General features: G+C 44.4%; 1 protein-coding gene across 1 annotated transcript; it reads left to right on the top strand.

The window, feature by feature from the left end:
* The first annotated feature begins 4967 nt into the window (after window positions 1-4967).
* LOC132378144 (high mobility group protein HMGI-C-like) lies at window positions 4968-24741 on the top strand. The gene is made up of 4 exons (XM_059944882.1): window positions 4968-5094; window positions 16705-16788; window positions 18731-18781; window positions 24685-24741. Exons 1-4 carry the CDS (start codon window positions 4978-4980, stop codon window positions 24739-24741), a joined length of 309 nt encoding a protein of 102 aa, XP_059800865.1. The 5' UTR covers window positions 4968-4977.
* The last annotated feature ends 370 nt before the right edge of the window (window positions 24742-25111 follow it).

Below are 25111 nucleotides of genomic sequence, written 5' to 3'. Positions count from 1 at the left end.
TGAGTGCGACTCAAAATGAAGCCAGACTCGTGTAGACAAGTTATTTATCGATCAACATCTCAACAGAAACATTCGTGATGTTCGGTAAACAGAAAGGTACACACAATTTGTGTACTTCTGAATGAGTTACTGTGTGGGAAGGGGAAATTGGTGTTCAATCAATCTGATCTTGTTGGTTTTGTAATGTGTCAACTGGCGCTTTGGTTCTCGTTCAATAGAAAATCTGAAGTAGGCTGGTCGCATCTGAGGTGATCTCTAGCCTTGTAATCTGTTGTAAGAATCTCTGTGGAGGCCGAGCTGGCTATGTTTGCCTGATGCATACATTGGCTGAACTGTACAAGTCTGTGGAACAGGTCAGAGACAGGGTATCTTGCAATGTAATTAATCTTCTGTCACCAGAAGAACTTTCTGCCATCTGCGTACACAATCCCAGAGCACATTAGAATACTTTCCACTTGCTATTTCCTAGGGTAGGCATCCCATTGAATACTACAGCATGGGAACAGATCCTTTGGCCCAACTTGTCCCTGCCAGCCGTAAACTCAGGAGATTCTGCAGATGCTGGAAATCCTGAGCAACACTCTCAAAATGCTGGAGGAACTCGGCAGGTCAGGCAGCGTTATGGGGGCGGGGAATAGAAAGTAGATATTTTGGGCTGAGACCCTTCATTAGGATGAGAAAGGAAGTGGAAAGAAGACAGAATAAAAAGGTGGGGGGGGGGGAAGAGGGAGGAGGACAAGCTGACAGGTGAGATCACAGAGGGGGAGCAGTGAGAGACAGTCTCACTGAACTCCCATCATGAAAGAGATTGATCACTTCTCCTGCCAACTCGGTCCAGGTACTCACTACCTTCTATGTAAAAATAAACAAATCACCTCTCGGGTCTCTTTTCAATTCCTCCCCACATTACATCTGTGCCTTCTAGTTTTGGGAAAAAGAATATGACTCTCCACCTTATGCATATTCCTTCATGATTTTATAAATTCCATGAGGTCACCCCTCATTGGGTATATTTAGAGCAAAGGTTGATACGTTTTTAATTATTAAGAATGACAAAGGTTATAGCAGAAGGTGGGAGAATGGGGTTGAGAAGGATAATAAATCAAATATGTTAGAATGTCAGGACAGGGACAATGGGCTGAATGGCCTAATTCTGCTCCTATGTGTTCTGGTTTATTTCCCCAATGCACTTGTCTAGTCCCTAAGTAGGAAGGTTAAAAATTAAAGGGTATGATAGAAAGTGAGAGAGGAAAGGGACAGATTTTCCACACAGAGGGCGGTGGGTAAACTAAACGAGCTGCCAGAGGAAGTCATTGAGGCGGATACAATAACAACATTCAAAAAAACACTTGGACAGGAAGGATTCAGAGGGATATGGGCCAAACACAGTCAAATGGGATCTTGGTTGGCGTGGAAGAATTGGACCGAAGGAACTGCTTGCGTGCTGTATTGTTCTGATACACCTTCCAAAGACTTGCGGGTAGGGTTAGCAAGTTGTGGGCAAGCTATGTTGGTGCCAAAAGCACAGTAACGCTTGTGGGCTGCCCCCAGTACATGTTGGTCATTGACACAAAACAGCACATTTCACTGACTGTTTCAATGTACAGTACATGTGACAAGACTAAGATGTTGGACCAGAATTAGGCCATTCGGCCCATCAGGTCTGCTCCACCATGGCTGATTCACTTCCCTCTCAATCCCATTCTCCTGCCTTCTACCCATAACCTTTCACACCCTGACTTAACAAGAATCTGTCAACCTCCGCTGTAATACACTCAGAGACCTAGAGAATAATCTTCAAGTTTATCAAATTATTTCAAGATCCTGTGGGCACACGCCATATTAATGGTGCTGGCTCGTTTAGGCAGGTTGGTTGACATAGACCAAAGTTCAAAGTAAGTTTATTATTTAAAAAAAAGTATGTGTCACCAGATAACACCGTGGTTCATTTTCTTTCGGGCATTTGTAGAACAAATAAATACAACCAAATCAATGAAAAATTACACACGAAGACTGACGAACTAATGCGCAACAGAAGACAAACTGTAAATACAAAAACAACAAATAATAAGAAATAATGAGGGAGTGAGTTGTAGAGTCATTGATACTGAGTCTGTTGGCTGTGGAATCAGTTCAGAGTTGAGATGAGTGAAGTTATCCACACTGATTCAGGAGCCTGATTTTTGAAGGGTAATAACTATTCCTGAACTGTTCCATCGCAGATTATCTGACCAATCAGGTCCAAGAGCCTGCTTCCCTCATGTGTAACTCTTTGACTTCATGCCTGGGTGGATGCAGGCCCAAACCTCCGAGAAAGCCTGTCACCTTCTAGGACAGAGCAGGGTGCTTGCCACCCCCCCCCCCCCCCCCGCCATTCTGTACAGTGTCCGCAAACAAAATGCATTACAGTTCACTTGACCAGGCAGCTTTGATAGCAAACTGTAAGGCTCCCTCCAAATCGCACACCATCCTCATTTGGAAACTCACTGTCAGTCCTTGGCCTAAACCCTAATACTCCCTACTCAGTGGTATGAGGGGAGAGGGGACACTACCTTCATCAGAAGGGCTGTATCAGTTCAAGAATGCTCATCACTACTTAATGAAGGGCAATTAGAGGCGTAGAATAATACAGGTCAGAAACAGGCCCTTCGGCTCATCTAGGCCATGCAAATCTGGTCTTCTGTAGAAGTGGTTTACCATTGCCTTCTTTTGGGCAGTGTCTTTACAAGATGGGTGGCATAACCAGGACTTGTGATAGGCACCGGCTGCTCATATGACCATCCAGCACCTTCTCCCATCTATCAGCTCCATCTATGACTCTCATAATCTTATCTTCCATTAGGGATCCCCTCTGGGCAATCCAAGTTTGTTCATCCTCTTCTTATAAGCCATACCCTGTAATCCATGCAGCAATTCTGAACTTTCTTCAAAGTCAATCTTCTGTAATGGGCCAACCAGAACTGCATGCAATATCCCAAGTGGATTTAGGCAACAGCATGATTAATTCATGACTTTTATACTCTGTGCTGCACGCCACCTTTACCACTCTATCTACTTACGATGCCACTTTCAGGGACCCCAAGATCTTTCTGTACATTAATGCTGTGAGGTTCCTGCCATTAATAAGTTCGAAGGCTAACAATGTGGATATGGGACAAAGGGCAGCCAGAGTCCAAGCCACCATGCTGTGCTTGAAGTCCCCGTGATGTGGATTGCTGAAGATGGACATCAGTGGATGTTGGGCTGAGCCAGGTCATTTGGTTCCAAGATCTGTGAGAGCAGGAGGCACGAGGGCCAGTCAGTGGGGGAGCCCAGAGTTCAATCCTGAAGTTCAGGGTCCCATTATCTGCTGGACCAGGGGTCAATACCGAAGACTGAAACTCGAAGGTCGATCTAATGATGGAAGTCAAAGCTTGATGAGCAAAGATTGGAATCCTGTCCTGGAGTTGGAACACCAATGCCAAGCAACACCACTTTTAAAGGTGAGGAGGAATCAGCAAATAGAAAAGAGAATGAAGATTTGGCTGAGTGGTGCCTCGACAGTAACCTCTTACTCAACGTCAGCAAGACCAAAGACCTCAGGGTTGACATTGACTTCAGGATGAGGAATCTGGAGGTCCATGAGCCAATCCTCATTGGGGGATCAGAGGTGGAGTTAGCAACTTTAAATTCATTGGTGTTTTCTTTTCAGAGGACCTGTAATGGGCCCAGTACAAAGAAACCATGGTAGCGCCTCTAATTCCTTAGGAGTTTGTGAAGATTTGCCATGACATCTAAAACTTCCACAAACTTCTATTGATGTGTGGTGGAGAGTATATTGACTGGCTGCAACACAGCTTGTTATGGAAGCACCAATGCCCTTGAACAGAAGATCCTACAAAAAGTATTGGATATGACGTCCATCGCTGGGAAGGTCCACACACCATCTACACAAAGCACTGTCACAGGAAGGCCACATCTACCTCTCCACCCTGGTCACGCTCTCTTCTTGCTGCCGCCATCAGGAAGAAGGTACCGGAGCCTCAAGCTCGCACCTCCAGGTTCTGGAACAGTTATTACCACTCAGCCATCAGGCTGCTGAACCAGAGGGGATGATTTCACTTGATCCATCTCTGAACTGTTTCCACAACCTATAGACTCACTCTCAAGGACTCTTCAATCTATTGTTCTCAATATATTTTTTATTATAATTGAATTTTCTTCTTTTTCTTTTCTGTATTTGCAGTTTGTTTTCTTTTGCACACTGGTTGTCCACCCTGTTGGTGCGGTCCTTCATTACTTCTATTATGGATATTGGATTTATTGTGTATGCCTCCAATAAACTGGATCTCAGGGTTGTGTATGGTGACCGATATGTACTTTTATAATAAATTTGCTTTGAACTGTCCCTGTGTGTACAAAGATGGGAGGGAGGAAAGGGGCTTGTTCTGCGGTCGTTTTGTTGCTTGTTTGGTCTGTTTGGTTCTGTCTGTGTTGTTCTGCCGCACATTTGTGGATGTGCTGTGTTGGCACCGAAGTATGTGGTGACATATGTGAGCTGACCCCACCCAACCTTATGTATGTTAGTTGTTAATGCAAATGACACATTTCACTATATGTTTCAATGTATATGTGATAAATAAGTGAATCTGAATGAAGACTATATTACAGGAAACTCTGTATCATGAGAATTGGGAAGATTCCTACTTCGTGACCTCCAATCTCTCGTTAAGTTGCTGAGGTTATTTGTTCCTAGAAATTTCCCAGGAATACGCTAGGACTGGGGTCTTACCTGGTCTCCCCTCCTTTTTGTTTTGCAGGTGGTGTGATTTTATTATTGTGAATTGAGGAGTTGACCGTCAACAGGGTCCCAGCACACAGAGGAAGAAACATTGGTCATTGCAAAACCAGCACCCGCCATCTTTGTTCTGAAGATCTCAGGAAGCTTCACGCCCTCCCCTTACCTCCCCACCCCACCCTCCCCACCCAGAAGGAGCAATGAGCAACAGCGGGGCAAGAGAGACTCCAGCCAGGCAGGGCGCTGCAGCTCCCAAGCAGCCTGCTCCAGGCGAACCGGTGCGGCGAGGCCGCGGAAGGCCGAAGAAGCAGCCTCAAGTAAGCCGAATCACCTTTGTGTTTCCAGGGCAATTTGTAGTAGTAAAGCACATGAGAGATTAAAATGCTGGAAATCTGGATCAATAGGTATAGAGTGCTGGAGGAACTCAGCAGCTCTGGAAGCATCTTTTGGTGGGAAACAAACAGTCAACATTTCGGCTTGAGAACCTTCATCAGAAATGCTGAGTTCCTTCATAACGTTAGATCATAAGACACAAGAAGACTTGGGCCATTTGGCCCATCAAATCTGCTCCACCATTCCGTCATGGCTGATTTATTGTCCTTCTCATCTTCATTCTCCTGGCTTCTGCCTGTAACTTCCGATGCCTTTAGTAATTAAGAACCTGTCAACCTCCACTTTAAATATATCCAGTGACTTGGCCTCCATGGCCATGGCCATCTGTGGAATGAATTCCACAGATTCACCACTCTCTGACTAAACAAATTCCTCCTCATCTCTATTCTAAAGGGACATCCTTCTATTCTGAATCTGCACCCTCTGGTCCTAGACTCCCCCACTCTCCATGTTCACTCTCGACCTTTCAATTTTCATTAGAAAGATGCAAACAATTTTGTATGGGTCAAATTCGTAGTGGCTTGCATTTAAACAACTGCCATTTTCCTGAGCTCTTACAGAGTGGTAGATTCATCCACAACGACTGTGTTGCCCAGAAACATAGTCCCATCCTCAAGCATTTGGACCATCTCCTTCCAAAATTCTCCTCTTTTTGACAATGTCTCAGTGGTTTTTAAATGTTGCTGATGGGCCTCCCTCGACCAGAAACTTAGTCCCATTTACATTCACTTGGCCCATAGCCCTCCAAACCTCTCTTCTGTGTCCATGTCTCAATGGCTTTGAAATGTTGCTAATGTGCCTGTCTCAACCACTCTTTCTTGCAGCTCATTCCAAATATGCATTACCATCTATGTGAAGAAGTTGTTCCTGGTGCTCCTTACAAATTGTTCACCTCTATTCCTAAACCTATAGCATTTTGTTTTAGTACCCTCTCCCTATCTACGGCCCTCATGACCTTGTATACCTCTGTCAAGTCACCCCTCAATCTCCTGTATTACAGGGAACAATGTCCTAGTCTATGAAACCTCTCCTTTTATCTCTAGCAACAGCCTTGTAGAACTTTCCTGCACTCTTAAACGAGAAAAAGCTAAATTGCAGTTGAGTAAGATGTTGCTGTAAAAAGGTGACCAAAACTGTACACAATACTCAGCAACATCTTATTCAACTGCAGTTCAGTTTTCCAGCTCCTGTCCTCAGTGCCTGTCCTGGGACTGATAGAAGCCAGCCTGTCAAATGTCTTCGTCACTGCTTCTGACACCACTTTCAACAAATCATGCACATTTACACTCCGAAGTCCCTTTGTTGCATAACACTGCACAGAACCCCACCATTCACTGTGTAAGGCCTAACCTGGTTTGAGGTCCCAGTTAGAGAGAGATACAGAATGAAAACAGGCCCTTTGGCCCATCAGGACTTTGGTAACCATCAACCACCTATTGCACTAGGGCATAGGTGTCAAACTCAAGGCCCGCGGGCCATATCCGGCCTGGTGTACAATCATATCCGGCCCGCGAGATCATTTTAGATAGATCTATTATTTTAATTATTAATGGCCCGGCGATAAGAAGCCTATGATTGTAAGTTAATACCAATCATAAAAATAATGCTTGCTCAACAGTCTTCTTCATAAGAAACCGAATTTGTGAAGTGAAACACTTTGTAGTTATAGCAGAGACTGAGACACATGAGAACAGGCTGAAAAAACGGAGGCAATGAAAGCTGCGTTCGCATGCGCCCGACTGATCCGGCCTGCATGAAGCTGCATTTTGCCCAATCCGGCCCGTGACCTAAAATGAGTTTGACACCCCAGCACTAGGGGTTTCTAACCTGGGGCCCCTGGACCTCCCAGTTAATGGTAGCGGTCCATAGCATTAAAAAAAGGTTGGGAGCCCCTGCATTAGAGTAATCCCACATTAATCATTCAAGATATCTAACATCTGCTGAAAAGCTTGAGTCTACATTAATCACTGTTTTATTCTCCCACACTCAGATTCGGGTTGTTTTATCGTCATGTGTACCCAGTTTCTTGTTTTCAAGAAGCTCACTGAGTAAATTATAAACACTGGTAATAAATACCACAATTAACACGACAAGCACACCACAGCAGGAGTGTGCAAAAATTGTTCAGCAATCTGAAGTTGTGCAAAACGAAATACTAAAGTGGTAACAATGGATTTGTTCGTGTGGATAGTCAGAGGCTTTTCCCCAGGGCTGAAATGGCTAACACGAGAGGGCACAGTTTTAAAGTGCTTGGAAGTAGGTACAGAGGAGATGTCAGGGTTAAGTTTTTTAGGCAGAGAGTGGTGAGTGTGTGGAATGGGCTGCTGGCAACAGTGGTGGAGGCAGATACCATAGGGTCTTTTAAGAGACTCCTGGACTGGTACATGGAGCTTAGAAAAAACTCTAGGTAACCCTAGGTAATTTCTAAAGTAATTACATGTTTAGCACAGCATTGTGAGCTGAAGGGCCTGTATTGTGCTGTAGGTTTTCTATGTTTCTAATGAGAACAAACTCTTTACAGGCGGTGGTGGGAGTTGAATTCCCTCATCTTATAACCGGTGCTGTAAAGTGTTACGCTAACTGCTACACTACCGTAGAGTTAAGCGTCTGAGAAGGTGGCAACACCACCAGGAAGAGAATATAAAAGAGGTGATTGTTTTGACATCTGAGATCAGTGAGGCAGAAGCTCTCCTTAAGTCCAGATGTTTGGGCTTTCAAGCTCTTGTACCTTCCCCCAGAGGGTAGGAGAGAGAAAAGGGAATGGCCTGATTCTACCACTCACCCACACACTACAGGCAAGTTACGGACAGCTAATTAACCTAACAAAGTACAGCTTTTCGAGATGTGGGAGGAAACTACAGCTGAGTTATAGACTTAGCTCCATCATGGACACCAGTCTTCCAAAGACAATGCCTCTAGAAGGTAGCATCCATCGCCAGCCAGAAAATGCCCTCTTTTCATAACTACCCATCAGGGAGGAGGAACAGGAGCCTGGGACCACTCCCAATGGTTCAGAAACATTATCAGATTTCTCAATGCTCTGTGAAACCCCTCCCTGCGTCCCTCTGTTGAAATCCAGAGCAAAATACAAATTGCTGGAGGAGCTCAGCAGGTCAGGCACATCCATGGAAATGAATAAACAGTTGACGTTTCGGACCGAGACCCTTCATCGGGACTGGAAAGGAAGGGGGAAGATGCGGGAATAAAAAGTTGGGGAGGGGAAAGAGGACAGCTAGAAGGTGATAGGTGAAGCCAGGTGCGTTGGAAAGATAAAAGGCTGGAGATGGAGGAATCTGATTGGAGAGGAGAGTGGACCATAGGGGAAAGGAAAGAAGGAGGGGACGCAGAGGGAGGTGATAAGCCGGTGAGCAGAGGTAAGAGTGGAGAATAGAAGGAGAGGGAAAGAGGAGAGAAAATTTTTACCAGAAGAAGAAATCAATGTTCCTGTTGTCAGTTTGGCGGCTACACAGGTGGAATATGCTCCTCCACCCCGAGAGTGGCCTCATTGTGGCAAAAGAAGATGCCACGGATTGACATGCTGGAATGAGAATCTAGTTAAAGTGGCTGGCTACTGGGAAATTCCACTTTTGGTGGGTGGAGTAAAGGTGCTCGACAACATGGCCACCCAACTTGCGTCGGGTTTCACTGATGTAGAGGAGACCGCATCAGGAGCACTGGATGGAGGTAAATGAGCAGTTTCCAGTTTCAAGGATAAGTGCCGGGAGGGAAGAATTCAGGGCCCCAAAGCAATCATGTAATCCCATCGCCTTGCTTCGAGCCCCAATACAGCAAGCCCACGACTTACCAGTTCTAACCCAAGCGTCTTTGGAACGCGGGAGGACACAGGCGCACCTGGAGGAAACCACATGGTTTCGGGGAGAGCGTACAGACAACAGCGGGAATTGAACCCGTTTGGTGATCGCTGGCACTGTAAGCAGATGTGCTAACCATTATGCTGGGTGATAGCTTCTCATCCCTGAAGACCTTGGGTCAGCTGGACTTCAGGGACAATGCAACAACCCATGGTGGGAGCATGTGGGAAAGGGTCTGGGTTAGTGTGGAAGACAGGCCAAACTGTAATTGTTATAACCCTAGATTATAATGGGAAGTGGAGGCAGAGTAGCTTGAGGCAGGTCCAGAGTAGGTAGAACTTACTTGGTGTGCGTGTTAAGTGGGAAGTGCAGGTGATGGGAAAATGAGGCAGGTGATAGTTTACCAGTGGATCCATTGCTTTAGTAGTTGTTTTACCCATAAGATATAGGAGCAGAAGTAGGCCATTTGGCCCATCAAGTCTGCTCCGCCATTCAATCATGGGCTGATCTAATTCTTCCAGTCATTCCCACTCCCCTGCCTTAACCCCCTATCCTTTGATGCCCTGGCTAATCAAGAACCTATCTATCTCTGCCTTAAATACACCCAATGACTTGGCCTCCACAGCTGCTTGTGGCAACAGATTCCACAGATTTACCACCCTCTGACTAAAATAATTTCTCTGCATCTCAGTTCTAAATGGACGCCCTTCAATCCTGAAGTCGTGCCCTCTTGTCCTAGAATCCCCTACCATGGGAAATAACTTTGCCATAAGTTAATCTACCTGATTCCAACACATCTCACAAAGCCTCAGTTGGCTGATGTGACATTGGTGTTTAGGTGTTGAATTCCCTACTTGGATTTCTGAACATCGTCTTGGATTGGTTCATTTAATTGGTGCAGCAGTGGGAGATGTCTTATGGTTTATGTCCCTTCCCGATAATTATGAGCGTGTTACTGACCTGCTCCAACATCCTGCCTGGTTTATGAACACCTGACCTGTACGTACGAAGAAGGAGATAGGCGGGATAGATTTGCCCACCACTGTGGTACTGCAGATGCCTCCTGCTGCTTTGGGACTTGGTTTGTGGCCCCATTTCTGACCTGCAAATTGTTTGGATCAAAGAAGGTTCACGGGAATGGAAATGATTAGGTTTATTTGCTGCAGAAACATTGAAACTTACAGTGAAAAGCGTCATTTGCGTCAACAACCAAGACAGTCCAAGGACGTGCAGGGGGCAGCCCACAAGTGCCACCATCGTTCTGGCGCCATCATAGTACGTCCACAACTTACTCACCCTAGCCATACATCTTTGGAATGTGGGAGGAAGCTGGGCCACTCGGGCAAAGCCCGTGGCGGGAATTGAGCCCTAATCTTTCAATTGCTTGCGTTGTAAAGAACAGCGCTAACCCCTAGGCTACCGTCCACCCATGGAGGAGGCGGCAGATGCTGCAATCCCGAGTGAGGAGCAAACTGCTGGAGGAACCGTGCTGGTCGGGCTCCATCTGTGGAGGGAAATGGACAGTTTATGTTTCAGGTTGAGACCCTGCATCGGGTATGGAATGGAATATATAACTTGGGAGAAACATGTAAGGTGTATTTGTTTAACGTGCTGATCGAAAGCAAAGTACTTAATTATGACCACATGGTATATAAATCACTCGTTCACGACCCAGTGCAAACGTGCATGCACGCATGTGTAGAAGATAGTGCACGAAAACAGTAAAAGCCACAAACTCCTTTAGCTGAGACCCCTAACAATTTAAAACCAGTGGAAAGAGCAAGAATGGAAACTTATGTAACTGAAATGAAAGCATTTTCAAAGCCAGTGCTGCTTCAGGTCTGTTGTGTTACGAATGGACGGTCATGCCCTTTAATATTTATGCTGATTGCTGCCTGCAGTTTGATCTTGAAGTCCATAACTATTTATAAACCTGCTGATGTTAGATGTGTGAAAGCTGATGTTTTTGAAGTTGGTTCCTTTCAGTACTGTGCATTGACTGTTTACATTGCAATGTACTTTCATAAAATCATGCAACTATTATCTTTTTCCATTGTACGTAATGGTGTCCACAAGGCTAATGGAAACTGCTCAACTGCACTTCCACCCTCTGCCAGTAGAGGCACTGCAGCACCACCACCCGTCATTGGCCAGAAGGATGAATTGCAACCAGGGTTGGGGGGAGGGGGGGGGAGGAGCGGCCACAAAGAAACTGCAAATGCTGGAAGTCTGAAATAAAAAAAACAGGGATTGTGATAATGCCATCAGGTCCGATCCGACAGCATTTGGAGAGAGCGAGAGAGAGTGTGATTGAAATTGTTAACTGTTCAGTTCTTCTGAACTAAAATGGTACATTGGAGTCATGGAGCAAAGAAACAGGTCCTTTGACTCAAATGGTCTGTGTCAACCAAGATGTCAACCTGGTTAGTCTCATTTTCCCACGTTTTGCCCATATCCCTCTAAACCAAGAGTTTTCAACCTCTCTTATGCAATGGACCCCTACCATCAACCAAGGGGTCCTGGTATCCCAGGTTGGGAACCCCTGCTCTAAACCTTTCCTATCCATGTACCTGTCCGAATGTCTTTTAAATGTTCTTGCTGTCCTGCCTCAACCAGCTAATCCTCTGTTTCCTGACCTGCTGAATATATTCTTGTTCATTCTATGGGCATTTCACACTGTGATTCAAGGACCTCAGAAAAATATTGATGAAGTTTAATGTTAGATTAACCTTTCAGTGGGAGCTGAGATCCATCTTAGCTGCACTGGCAAATGAAACGTGTCCTGGCTCGCTCTGAGCAGTTTGTTTTTCAAGATCTGGTCACAAGTTCCTTCTTTCACTGCACTCTTTGTCGCACCTTGTAGACGAGCTTTCAAGTATAAAGCAACGCGCATCTCCCTCTTACACAATGATTGTTGTCGCTGGCAGGGCACAAGAGAAGGTGACAGGAAGTGGCCTTGTATCTGGCCTGGGTTACCAGAAGACCATAAGGTACAAGAGCAGAATTAGGCCATTTGGCCCACTGAGTCTGCTTCGTCATTTCATCATGGCTGATCCATTTCCCTCTCAGCTCCAGTTTCCTGCCTTCTCCCCGTATCGCTTCATGCCCTGACTAAACAAGAACCTATCAACCTGGGCCTTAAATATGCCCAATGACTTGGCCTCCTCAGCCTCCTGTGGCCATGAATTCCGCAGATTCACCACTTTCTGGCTGAAGAAATGCCTCCTCATTGCCACTTAAAAAGGATGCCACTGTCCTGAAGCTGTGTCTTCTGGTCTTAGACTCCCTCACCGTAGGAAACAGCCTCTCCACATCCACTCTATCAGGTCGTTCAACATTCAACAGGTTTCAATGAGATCACCCCTCATTTTCCTGAATGCCAGTGAGCAGAGGCCCAGAGCCATCAAACGCTCATCCTATGAGAGACTTTTCAATCCTGGAATCATTTTCATGAACCTCCCTCGAACCCTCTCCAATGTCAGCACATCCTTCCTTAGATAAGGGACCAAAAACTGCTGTTAACACTGGTGAAGTCTCACCTGGAGTATTTTATAAAGCCTCAGCTTTACATCCTTGCTGTTATGCTGTGGTCCTCTCAAAATGAATGCAGACATTGTGTTTATCCTTAGTTATGTGCTCCTAGAGGATCTCATTGTTGCCTTCTTTCAATGATAAATGATTAGAAAGTTGTTTATTGTGGGAAAGAAATCAGTTATAGAATCATTGAGAAGGACAGTACAAAAACAGGCTCTTTGGCCCATCTAGTCCATGCTGAAACCATTTAAACTGACTACTCCCATCGACCTGCAACGGGACCATAACCCTCCATATCCCTACTGTCCATTTACCTATCCAAACTTCTGTGTGTTTAAGTTGAGCTTGCATGCACCACTTGTGCTGGCAGCTCGTTCCACATCCATCTGAGTGAAGATTATCCCTCTCATGTTCCCCTTAAACTTATCGCCTTTCACCCTTTAGTTACGACCTCTGGTTGTAGTCCCACCCAACCTCAGTTTAAAAAGCCTGCTTTCATTTATCTATACCCCCCATAATTTTGTATGCTTCTATCAAATCTCCTCTCAGTCTTCCACATTCTAAAGAATACAGTCCCAACTTATTCAATCTATCCTTATAACTCCGGTCCTGCAGACCGGGGAATATCTTTGTAAACTTTATCTGCATTCTTTTAACTTTGTTTACGTCTTTCCTGTAGGCAGGTGACCAAAACTGCACATCATACTCCAAATTAGGCCTCACCAACATCTTGTATAACTTCAACATAACATCCCGTCTCCTGTACACAGTACATTGATTTATGAAGGCCAATGTGCCAAAAGCTTTCTTTCTGACCCTATCTACCTGTGATGCTATTTTCAATGAATTATAGACCTGCATTCCCAGATCCATTTGTTCTACCACTCTCCTCAGTGGCCTATCATTCACTGTGTATGACCTACCCTGGTTGGTCCTACCAAAGTGCAAAAACCTTGCACTTGTCAGCAATGAATTCCATCTGCTATTTTGAACCGATTTTCCAGCTGATGTAAATGCCTCTGTGAGTCATGATGGCCTTCTTCACTGTTGACTAGTCCCCCAATCTTGGTGTCATCTGCAAATTTTTTGCTTTATTTAACTGCATTACCATCTCGATCATTGATTATAGATGACAAATGATCAAGGACCCAGCACCGATCCCTGTGGCACACCACTTTACTACCACTCTGGCTTCTCCCACAAAGCCAATGTCTAATCCAATTACCTACTTCATCCTGAATGCCAAGCAGTTGAACCTTCTTGACCAGCCTTCCATGCAGGACCTTGTCAAATGCCTTGCTAAAGTCCATGTAGACAACATCTCCTGACTTGCCTTCATACAGTTTCCTGGTAAGTTTCTTGAAAAACTCTACAAGTTTGGTTAGACTTGACCTACGACACTTGAAGCCATGCTGACTATCTTTAATCGGACCATGTCTATCCAAATACTTGTATATCCAATCCCTTAGAGTACCTTCCAATAACTCCCACAACTGATGCTATAGTAATGTGATCACTCAGGTCGTGTATGATGTTCTTCCAAGGGGTTATACCCTTCATGGATGATGCCTGTGGGTGACTTTGTTTAACATGGGGAGGCTCATGCATGGGAAGCCACTGCACAGTCCTTGATAGATCAGGGACAGGGTCCAGTGGCATGGAGTGCAAGATCAGTGCTGCAGCCTTTCTCTGCCTTCTTACCATTGTAAAGTTTCATCATCTTCATCCAGCTCTACCTTTGAGTTCTTGGTTGGATCATTCTTTGTCTGGAGTCTCCCCTTTGACCTTACCACCATGGGTGACCCTATCGAGAGCTGTCCTCCAGATGGCATTGCTCAGGATCTCAGAAACTCAGAAGCCTCTCCACCACAATGAGGTGACGATCTTCAGAGAATATTCGTTGTTACACAGCTTGGAAACAGACCCTTTGGCCCATTGAATCCATACCAGCCACCTGTGGGAGAGTGAATCATCATGCAAATGTTACCCAAAAGGTGGCCAATCAGCTTGTTGGCTCTGAGCCAGTCGATTAAAGACCCATTGAATTGAAATTTAACCTTTCACTGGGAGCTGAATTCTGTCTTTGCTTTTTGGCAAATTAAGCATGTTCTGACTCCTGATTTTGGGTTCAATTTCTCTGTGAATCGGTGGGTGGCACACACTCCTGGGAATCAAAAACATCATCGGCACATGCCCCAGCCTAGAGAGTTGAGCACAAGCATCTGGGCAAATAAGGCAATGTCCAAAGTAGCACCGTTTGAGTGAGAAGCTGGACCAAGGTCCTCTTTATCAGAGGGATGTAAAGCAAGCCAGGATAACATGATGAAGAGCAGAATCAGATTTATTATCATTGGCGTACACACAGTGGCACCTCCTGTACCTAATAAAGTGGCCACCGAGTCTGCGTTCATGGTCTTCCCATGCTGGTAGCCCGTCCACTTCAAGGTTCAACGTGCTATGCATTCGGAGACACCACTGTTGTAACACATGGCTAGTTACCATCACCTTCCTGTCAGCTTGAACCAGTCTGGACATTCTCCTCTGACCTCAGTCACTAACAAGCCATTTTCACCCACAGAACTGCTGCTCATTGGACATTGTTTGTTTCTCACACCATTCTCCCTGACCTCTGGAGAATGCTTAGCATGAAAATCCCATGAGATCAGAAGTTTCTGAGATACTCAAAACACCCTGATCAGTGCCAACAATCATTCCACAGTCACAGTCACTTGGATCTCACTTCTTCCCCATTCTGATGTTGGGTCTGAACAATGGAACCTCTTGACCATGTCCGTGTGCTTTTATGCACTGAGCTGCTGTTGCATGATTGGCTGAATACAGAGTTACATTAACGAGCAGGTGTACCAGATAAAAGTGGCCACTGAGTGTATTGTGTAATGTGAAATTTATTGTGTCATGAAAATAGACCACTGTCAAGATATAAACTTGCTGTAAGTGACAAAAGTAAGTCGTGCAGCAAAAAGAATAGATAGCGCTCATGGGTTCATGGGTCATTCAGAAATTTGGTGGCGGGGAAGATGAACTTTCTGAATCATTGCATGTGGGTTTTCAGCATCTGCACCGGGTTTGTTATCATATACGTGAAATACGTTGTTTTGTGGTGGTCGTATAGTGCAAGACAAATAATTACTACACTTATCACCTTCCAGCTTGCCTCTTTTTCCCCCCCCCCACCTTTTAATTCAGACATCTCTCCCTTCCCTCTCAGTCCTAAAGAAGGGTCTTGATCCAAATCGTTAACTATTTACTCTTTTCTATAGATGCTGCCTGACTTGCTGCTGTTCAGGTGCTCCAGCATTTTGTGCATCTTGCAAAAATTTACTGCTATTACTGTTATATAAAAAAAAATTTAAGAAGTACAAAAGAGGAATAGTGAGGTAGTGTTCATTGACCATTGAGAAATCTGATGGAGGAGGGGGAAAAAGATACTCCTAAAACATGGTGTGTGGGTCTTTTGTCTCCTGTACCTTCTCCCTGGTGCTAGTAATGAGGAGACAACCAGTCCCCATCTCAGGAAGAGGAAAGTGCAGTGGCATCTGACCCAAGGTACATGGGATCAAGCAGTTTTCCGATTATGGATAAACCAGGCATGAGGAATGGGAGAATGGGAGAGGCTGGTCATCTAGCCCTTTGATTCATCAAGAGTGGTGAGTGTCCTTTGTGATGCAGTGCCTCTGGAAAATGTCCCCGATGGTGGACAGGGTTGTGCCTGTAATGGAGCTGGCTGAGCCCACAATGCTCCACATCCTCTTGTGATCCTGTGTTCAGCTTCCGTACCATGCCGTGGTGCAGCCAGTCAGAATGCTCTCTACATCTGTAGAAATCTGTAAGTGTCTTTAGAGACATATCAAATATCCTCAAATGTCTAACAAAGTAGAGCCATTAGTGTGCCCGCCTCACGATTGCAGAAGGGGATCCCACAACAAAGTAACGGGAATAAGCCATTCGGCCCCTTGTACCTGCTCTGCTACCTAGTAAGATCATGGTTGGCCTCTTGCCTTTCTGCCACCTCCTTGCACTGACTGACTCATCCCCTGGTCCCTGAGTAAATCCGCAGTTCTGTTCACCTGGAAAGCTGACGGCATTTGTGTTTGTAACCATGGATTATTTTTTACTGTTAACTTGTTTCTTCCATTGATTTGAACTCTCCATGCTTATGCCCTTCAGGAACCTGTTGGTCCTCCTACACCCAAGCGACCTCGGGGAAGACCGATAGGCAGCAAGAACAAGGAGCCTCGAGCAGTGCAGAAGGTACCTGAAAACCATGGAATGGAATGCCTTGCCTCGTTCCTACCAGAATCTGTGGAAATGAGCAGTCAAAGTTTCGGGCTGAAACATTGACTGCTCGTTTCCACGGATGCTGTCCGATCTGCTGAGTTCCTCCAGCCTGTTATATGTGTTGGTTTGACCACAGCATCTGCAATGTACTTTGTGTTTTCCTCCCTACCATTTAGGTCTTGCCTCAGTGTTGCTGTTTCTGGTCGGACGTAATTCTCCAAGCTCATCCGATAACCAGTCACCAGTTCTTTCCTCACACCAGTTCCAGAGTAAAATTAAGACTGTGGTCCAAGTGCAAGTCACTGGGACTTGGTAGAATAGAATAACAGTTTGTCATGGTCTAGGTGGGCCAAAGTACCTGTTTCTGTGCTGTAGTGCTCCAATACCCTATGACTATGACTAGAGGCATATTGATAGCCTGATCACATTAGTAAAATATTAATCTAATGGTATGGTAGTAACTTGGTTATAATAATGAACTAAAAGACTGGAGGTTAATTACAAAAGCAAGAACATCTACTGATGGTGGAAATCCAAAGCAAGACACGCACAATGCTGGAGGAACTCAGCGGGTCAGGCAGGGAAAGACTAAACGGTTGACATTTCAGGCTGAGACCATTCTTCAGGGCTGAGAGGAAAGGGGATGTCTGAATTAAAAGGTGGGGGAAGGGGAAAGAGTGTAGCTGGAAGGTGATAGGTGAAGCCAAGTGGGTGGGAAAGGTCAGAAGAAGAAGGAGAAAAAGAAGGAGCTGGAGAAGGAAGAATTTGATGGGGAGGAGAGTGGACAAACAGGAGAAAGAGGAGGGTGGGACCCAGTCTGACCTTCCACTTCTTCTCACCTGCCTATTATTCACACCCACCCCACCCCCTCCTCTCCCGAGGCCCACTTCTCCTTCCCTATCCTAGAGGAAGGATGTGAGGACTTTGGAGATGGTGCCGAAAAGGTTTACCAAAATGCTGCCTGAATTAGAGGGTGTGAACTATAAGGAGAGTTTGGATAAGCATGGGTTGTTTAATTTTTATCTTCTGAGTTGCAGAGGCTAAAGAGACACCTGATATAAACTTCTAAGATTATGAGAGGCATAGATGAATCGCCAGTATGTTTTTTTCCACGGTTGAAATATCTAATACTATAGGGCAGGCATTTAAGGTGAGACAGGGGAAAAGTTCAAAGGAGATGTGCGGGAAAAGTGGTATGTGCCTAGATGGTACTAGAGGCAAATATAGTAGAAACTTTAAAGAGACTCTTCGATAGGCATATGAATATGTGAAGAATATATTGATAAATTTCCACAGCTCTTGTGCTGAGACGGAGCCTCTTTAATGTTTAATATGTTTTTTAAAAAAACAGTAACCACTGTTGATACTCAGAAGGTCAAGCAGAATCTGTGGAGCAAGAAACATTTAATGTTCTGGACCCATGTCATCCTCTGAAACACTGCTTCACCACCCCACCCCCGCAGCTGCTGCTTGTTCTGCTATGTATCTGTGCTGGTTTCAGGTTTCCAACATGCACATTAATTTCAAGTTCAAATTCGTTGTCATGGACACACATAGCCAGTTTATAAATGGGATGGAAATTAGCTTCCCACAGCAGCACAATACATTATAAACAAAACAAATTGTATTGGCAAACATGACATGATAAATTATATAAAATACCATAAATTATATATAACTTGCATAAAAAAAATTAGTGTAAATTGAGGGAAATGTATCAAAGGTAAAATTGGGGTTTTTCACATGATTCAAGAATCTAATGGCAGTGGGGAAGAGATGGTTGTTGAACTTTGAGGCGGGGGTCCTTGATAATGGATGTCGTTGTCTCAAGTCTTTGTCTTTTGTAGATCTATAGTATTTAACTCTTGTTAACACAGTCAAACTAACTTCATGTGGTCTCAATCATCTCTTGCAGAAAGCAGAGCCACCAAAAGTCAAGCGGCCTAGAGGAAGACCAAGGAAATGGGTGAGTGACAAAGTAGTATGAAGACTCGTTCAGTAAGATGGCTTCCTTGTTCTTACGGTGCTGGGATACTGGAAGTAATGACTGTGTTGTGCTGCACCTACCAAATGCTGGAGGACTCAGCAGGCCAGGCAGCATCAATGGAGAGAAATGAACAGTCAACGTTTCAGGTTGAAAACCTTCATCTGAACCAGGGGTCCACAGACCCCTTGCTTAATGGTATTAGCCCATGGTAAAAAAAGGGTTGGCAACCCCTGAACTAGACCATCTTGTGTGGAAACATCAACTGTTTATTCCCCTGTTCCCCTCTATAGAAGCTGCCTGATCTGCAAAGTTCCTCAAGCATTTTGTGTCAATTTCCAGCATCAGCAAAATCTCTTGGGTCCCTGTGTTGAACTGCTTGTTTTTATTTACCTCTGTACAACTGGTGGCCAGAATATTTGTGCTTTTGGATGCCCAGACCTTTAAATGTATTAGAGACAAAGAACGTATCTACTGCAACCCCCCCTCCCCCATCATCTACCTCCAATGTCTAGGATCAGAGAGTACAGCCTCAGATTAGAAGGACATCTCCTTAGGACAGAGATAAGGAGCAATTTTTTTTAGCCAGATGGTGGTGAATCTCTGGAATTCATTGCCGCCAACAGCTGTGGAGGCCAAGTCACTGGGTATATTTAAAATGGAGTAACATACACAAAATGATGGAGGAACTCAGCAGGTCAGGCAGCATCAATGGAGAGGAATAAACAATCGATGCTCCAGGCTGAGACCCTTCATCAGGACTGTAAGTTAGTTTTGGTGGGGGGGGGGGGAGAGGAGGAATGAAGTAAGAAGCTGGGAGGTAATAGGTGGAAGAAGTAAAGGGCTGAAGAGGAAGGAATCTTTATAGGAGAGGAGAGTGGACTATGGGAGAAAGAGTAGGAGGAGGGGTAGCAGAGGGAGGTGATGGGCAAGTGAGGAGAAGGAAAAGAGGTAAGAATTGAGCCAGAATGGGGAATAAAAAAGAGAGAAGGGGGAGGGGGAGAAATTACCAGAATTGAAGATATCAATCTTCCTTCAGTCAGGTTGGAGGCTATCCAGATGGAAAGGCCGGACTCCGGAGCAAAGGCTCCTGAGTTCGAATTCAAGTCAGGCCACCCCCAAACGGGCTTTCCATCCGCGCCGGGTTGAGCATCAAGCTAGCCACTCAGCCTTGTAAAATAAAAATACAAAAGTCGAGTCAGGAACGTTCATATCATGACCTGGTTAATCCGAAAGGAGACCAATCCTGACACCACGTGCCAGACAAGAATGGCTGACAGTCTGGTGCGACACGCTAAAAAAAACTTGGTAAGGGTCAACGGTGACAAGCTAAACTACTTTAGTCTTCTGAGGAAGTACAAGTCGATGAGCTATCCTGGCTGTGATAGCAACAAGATGACTGGTTCTCACTTGAGGACCATCCTGCACTTGTGCTTGTGAAACTATCGAATGTTCAATGCAGCTCCGAAATCTACATGGAGCCTAGTGTGCACATTGGAGTTTATCACTCTTGTTATGGCCCTGATGACACACACATCAACCCACAAACCTATTCAGAGTGCACTGCCAGTTTGTAGAAAAGGACGCGGAATTCAGGTTTGTAATATAATTGAGACATTGAGAGGGCCTGATAAATATCTCCATTTTGTACAAGTTGATTCCTTTGAATATACTATGGTTTCTAATTAACTCCTAATATACAGTATCCTACATGTAAATCTAATTCTGTCAATGATTGATGTTGTAATATATTCATAGATTTTTTTTCAAAGGTTAATTTTATTGTCAAGGTATGCAGATACAATACAACTCTGATAGTCATCTTCTCCAGATAGCCTGAAATACAAAAAAAAGACATGGGAATTGTTAATGCTTTTTCTTTCAACAACTCCCATGTTTTTTTCTGTATTTCATGACTATCTGGAGAAGATGAATATCAGAGTTGTGTTGTATATACATACTTCGACAATAAAATTAACCTTTGAAGCCTTTTTAAAAATAAAACTAGGAATACATTACAACAGTGATCTAATTGGCAGGAGTAAATTTACATGTAGAGTAATGAATATTGAGAGTGAGTTACAAACCACAATATATTCAAAGGAATCAACTTTATTGTTTGTTATATAAGCCATCTAATGTTCTCCATTAGATTGCTGTTTCCACATTGTTGTGAACATCTCTGCCATGTTGGAATTTATTGCCTATTTGTTCTTGTGCCACTTTTTATGAACCTTAGCAGTTTCTCTATTTCCAGCCTGTAACGCACTTCCATTTATTCATCACTTCTCTCTGTAAACTGTCTAATCCCATGGGTTATTTAGTGTTAGGGCATATTCTGGAGGTAGGGTATATAACAAATATTAATTCCAACAATAACCAGTCTACAAATTTAAAAGTGAATTGCAGACCGACTTTAAAATGCACCTCAAAACGATTGTCTTGCTGGAGCTGCAGATGGGTCGATTGCAAACCCATGCACCTGAGATGTCTGCATATACATGAATGCAGTTCAGAAACAAAGATGATTAACACTCATTTTTGGTGTGTTAGTGTGAAGATCTAGATGCTTGGAACTAAGTGCAACTCAGAGGAAGCATTATGAATGCATTGTAACTATCGAAATTGTCCTGTTGTTAACTTTGTTCTTGAACATATAAAATGTGATGTAATATTTGGTCAGGAGACCTCTTCTTCCGAGAGTGCCTCCATTATGATGCCTGCTTGTGTGCTGAATAAAGACTTATTTATTCAGAGTCAGTGTCTCCCAGTGACTTCATTAACAGTCACAGTATTTGGGGGCTTATCTGGGATACATTCATGACGCATCGTGGGGCCAGCAATCTCAGCAGTCTAAGTGGGTGAGTATTTTTAAGATTAGTGCACACACTTAGATCTGTTCTGGTCAATGACCACAGCATCATGAAGTATCACAAACACATGGAGAACTGAACTGGTAGATACAAAAAAAAAGTGTATATGTGTTGAGACATTTTTGTGTAATTTGGTGAGACAGGGCCACCAGTTGCAAAGGAAGGTTACTGACCTTTCAGGGTGTGTGGGGGGCGCACATATACTTGTTCGGGGAACTGTATTGTAACAGACTCGTTTGCGAATGTGCTCATGTGTTTCAAGAATAAGTCTGTAACTTTACTGATCTGACAAACCAGTCACTCAGACCCTTTCAAAGATATCACAGAGTTTTTGCACAGTATCTGGATCTCTCTGGGTCTAGTATTAGAATCCCTGGATATGTGATCGCCAGCATCCCCTGCAATAGGCGAACAGTACAAGATCAAATGTCCAGACTGAGAGTGATGCTTTGAAGTGACTCCTCACAAACCAAATGCCCTGTTCTCAGGACATGTGGGAATAAGAAAAATTTATGAGGAATTCTTGACGTGTTTTTAATTATTCTCAAGTAGGGCAGTGAATGCAGTGTTGCGGATACCAAAGGCAGTAATTGGTGCGCATTGGAATGCAATTAAAACATCACAACAATTTCCCCTGTAAACAACTGAAACTTATTTCCCAACTGGGAATTTCCAGTTAGTGATTTTTGACATTTATTGTGTTGCAACAGGTTGTGTGCTTTCAATTAGTCCAGTTGAAGCTTTTTAACAAGCTTGTGTGTGTGTGTATAACACCAATCCATTTTAGACGATAGAATCTCTGTGTTGTTACACGGCAGGAGGCCATTCAGCCCAGCCTCTGTGCTGGCCCCAAGGTGAACAGTCCTGTCAGTCCTATTCCCCGCTCATTCCCGCCATTCCTGCAAATAATTCTTACAACTTCCCTGAAGGCATCTGATTCTACTTTCAGCACCTGCATGGGCTGAGAATGGCCAATCATATTTACTCAGCCAAAATCAAAACAAATATTCTCCTTGCAGCCTCTCCCCTTTCTAATGTTTGCCCAAAACATTGACCCTGTCTACCTTGGTTCATAAACCACCTCTCTGCTTTCTTAGAAGTTTGCATAGATTTGACATGCCAACGAAAGCCTTGACAAGCTTCCCTAAGTGCACAGTGGAGAGTGTCCTGACTGGTCGTATCACAGCCTGATTATGGGTACACCAATGCCCAGGAAAGGAAAAGTCTGCAGGAAGTGGTGGATACAGCCCAGTCCTTCACAGGCAAAGCCCTCCCCACCATTGAGCACTTTACATGGAGCACTGCCACAAGAAAGCAGCGTCCATCATCAGGGATCCCACTATCCAGACTATGCTCTCTTCTCGTTACTACCATTGGGCAGGAACCATGGGTCCCACACCACCAGCTTCAGGAACATTATAACCCCTCAACCATGCTTCTGAACCAGCATGGATAATTTGACTCACCTCAACTCTCAACTAATTCTACAATTTACAGACACACTTTCAAGGATTCGAGAACTCAAATGCTCGGTATTATTTTGATTTTGTTTTAATTTGCATAGTTTGTCTCCTCTGCATGTTGGTTATTTGTCCTTCTTAGTTTAGGAACAGTTATACATAAATTCCATTGTTTTTCTTTACTTTCCTGTAATACCTGCAAGAAGATAAATCTCAAGGTAGTACAGAATATGGTGATGGAAACTTACTTGGATAATAAATTTACTTTGACTCTGCCTCCCTCTCTTTCATCATCATCATCATCATTATGTGCCATGTCATATGATGTGAGTGTTCATGGTCATTTAACTATGATTGTTCTTGGCAAATTCTTCTACAGAAGTGGTTTGCCATTGCCTTGCAGTGTCTTTACAAGACAGGTGACCTCAGCCATTATCGATACTCTTCGGAGATTGTCTGCTTGGTGTCAGTGGTCGCATAACCAGGAATTGTGTGTACCAGCTGCTCATACAACCATCCACCACCAATTCCCGTGGCTTCATCTGACCCTGATTTTTGTTGGAGGGGGGGTGGCGCGAGGTGGTGCTAATCAGGTGCTACACCTTGTCCAAGGGTGACCTGCAGGCTAGTGGAGGGAAGGAGCACCTTACACCTCCTTTGGTAGAGTCGTATCTCCACCCTGCCGCCCACTCCTTACCCAGGTTTAACCTGGTCAAGATTTTGTATTCTTCCATTGAATCTCCTCCTAAGATAGGGAGAACTGCCCCAGCTTCTCTTGGAGCTGAAATCCTTCAATCCTGGAGCCATTCTAATAACTGTTAATTACAATCAACATTGCTACAAATGTTGATTTTCTGAAAGCTTAAGAAGAAAAAGAAACAGTGCTGGAAACATTCAGGTTAGACAACACCCTGTATGTGAAACAATAAATGGTATTAATGATTTGGACTGGAGATTCTTACATAGAACATAACAACACAGTACAGGCTCTATGACCCACAATGCTGTGCTGACCTTATAACCTACTCTAAGATCAATCTAACACTTTCCTCCTACATAGCTGATGCACCATCAATAACTCACTCCAAGACGTAAAGGCGAGATATTGGCTTTTATTGACTGGAAGAAGGAACCAGCAGTGAGTGACCATCATACTACATCCTGGAGACTGAGAGGCCAGGCTCAGGCCTCAATCGCCTTTATACAGGGGCCTGTGGGAGGAGCCACAGGAGCAGTCAGCAGGGGGTGTGTCCAGACAGGCACATAGTTCACCACAATAGCCCTCCAGTTTTCTCCCATCCCTGTGGCTACCTAGGGAAACTCGGTGTCCCTAATGTATCTGCTTCTACCACCACCCCTGTCAGGATGTTCCATGCACTCAACACTCTCTATCTAAAATCAAAATCCTATCTCTGACCTTTGTCCCGTCCCCCCCGCCCCCATACTTTCCTCCAGTGATTTAAAACAATGGCCCCTCATATTAGCTATTTCTCCTCTATGGAACAAGTCTCTGACTTTTCATTCAATCTGTGCCCCTTATTATCTTGTGCAGCTCTATCATCACCTCTCATCCTCGTTTGCTCCAAAGAGAACAGCCGTAGCTTGCTGAAGATACGCTCTCCAATCCAGGCTGCATCCTGGTAAATCTCCTGTGCACCCTCTCTAAAGTTTCCACATCCTTCCTACAATTTTCCCACTCTCTGGTGGGGAAAAGCAAGTTAGTTTTAATAGGCTTGGGTTGGGATGGAAAGACGTGGGACATTTCTGATGGGTCTGGGCTATGTGAGGATAAGCTGTAAATTGGATCATTTAGTGCAAGGGTTAATAGGAGTGGAGAGAGAATGAGGGTACAGCAAAGCAGTCCAGTGTCTCTCAGCTCTGGTGACCCAGTGTCAAAAAGTGATCCAATTTTGGCCCATGTTCTGCTTTGTTACATTTCACTTCAAAAGTCCACCTGCCTAAGGTTTTAGACACTCAGC

The sequence above is a fragment of the Hypanus sabinus genome, chromosome 19 (genome assembly GCF_030144855.1).
Source record: "Hypanus sabinus isolate sHypSab1 chromosome 19, sHypSab1.hap1, whole genome shotgun sequence".
NCBI classification, from domain to species: Eukaryota; Metazoa; Chordata; class Chondrichthyes; order Myliobatiformes; family Dasyatidae; genus Hypanus; species Hypanus sabinus.
Note: the sequence above shows the minus strand (reverse complement) of the source record. Positions and strands in the feature narration are given on the sequence as shown.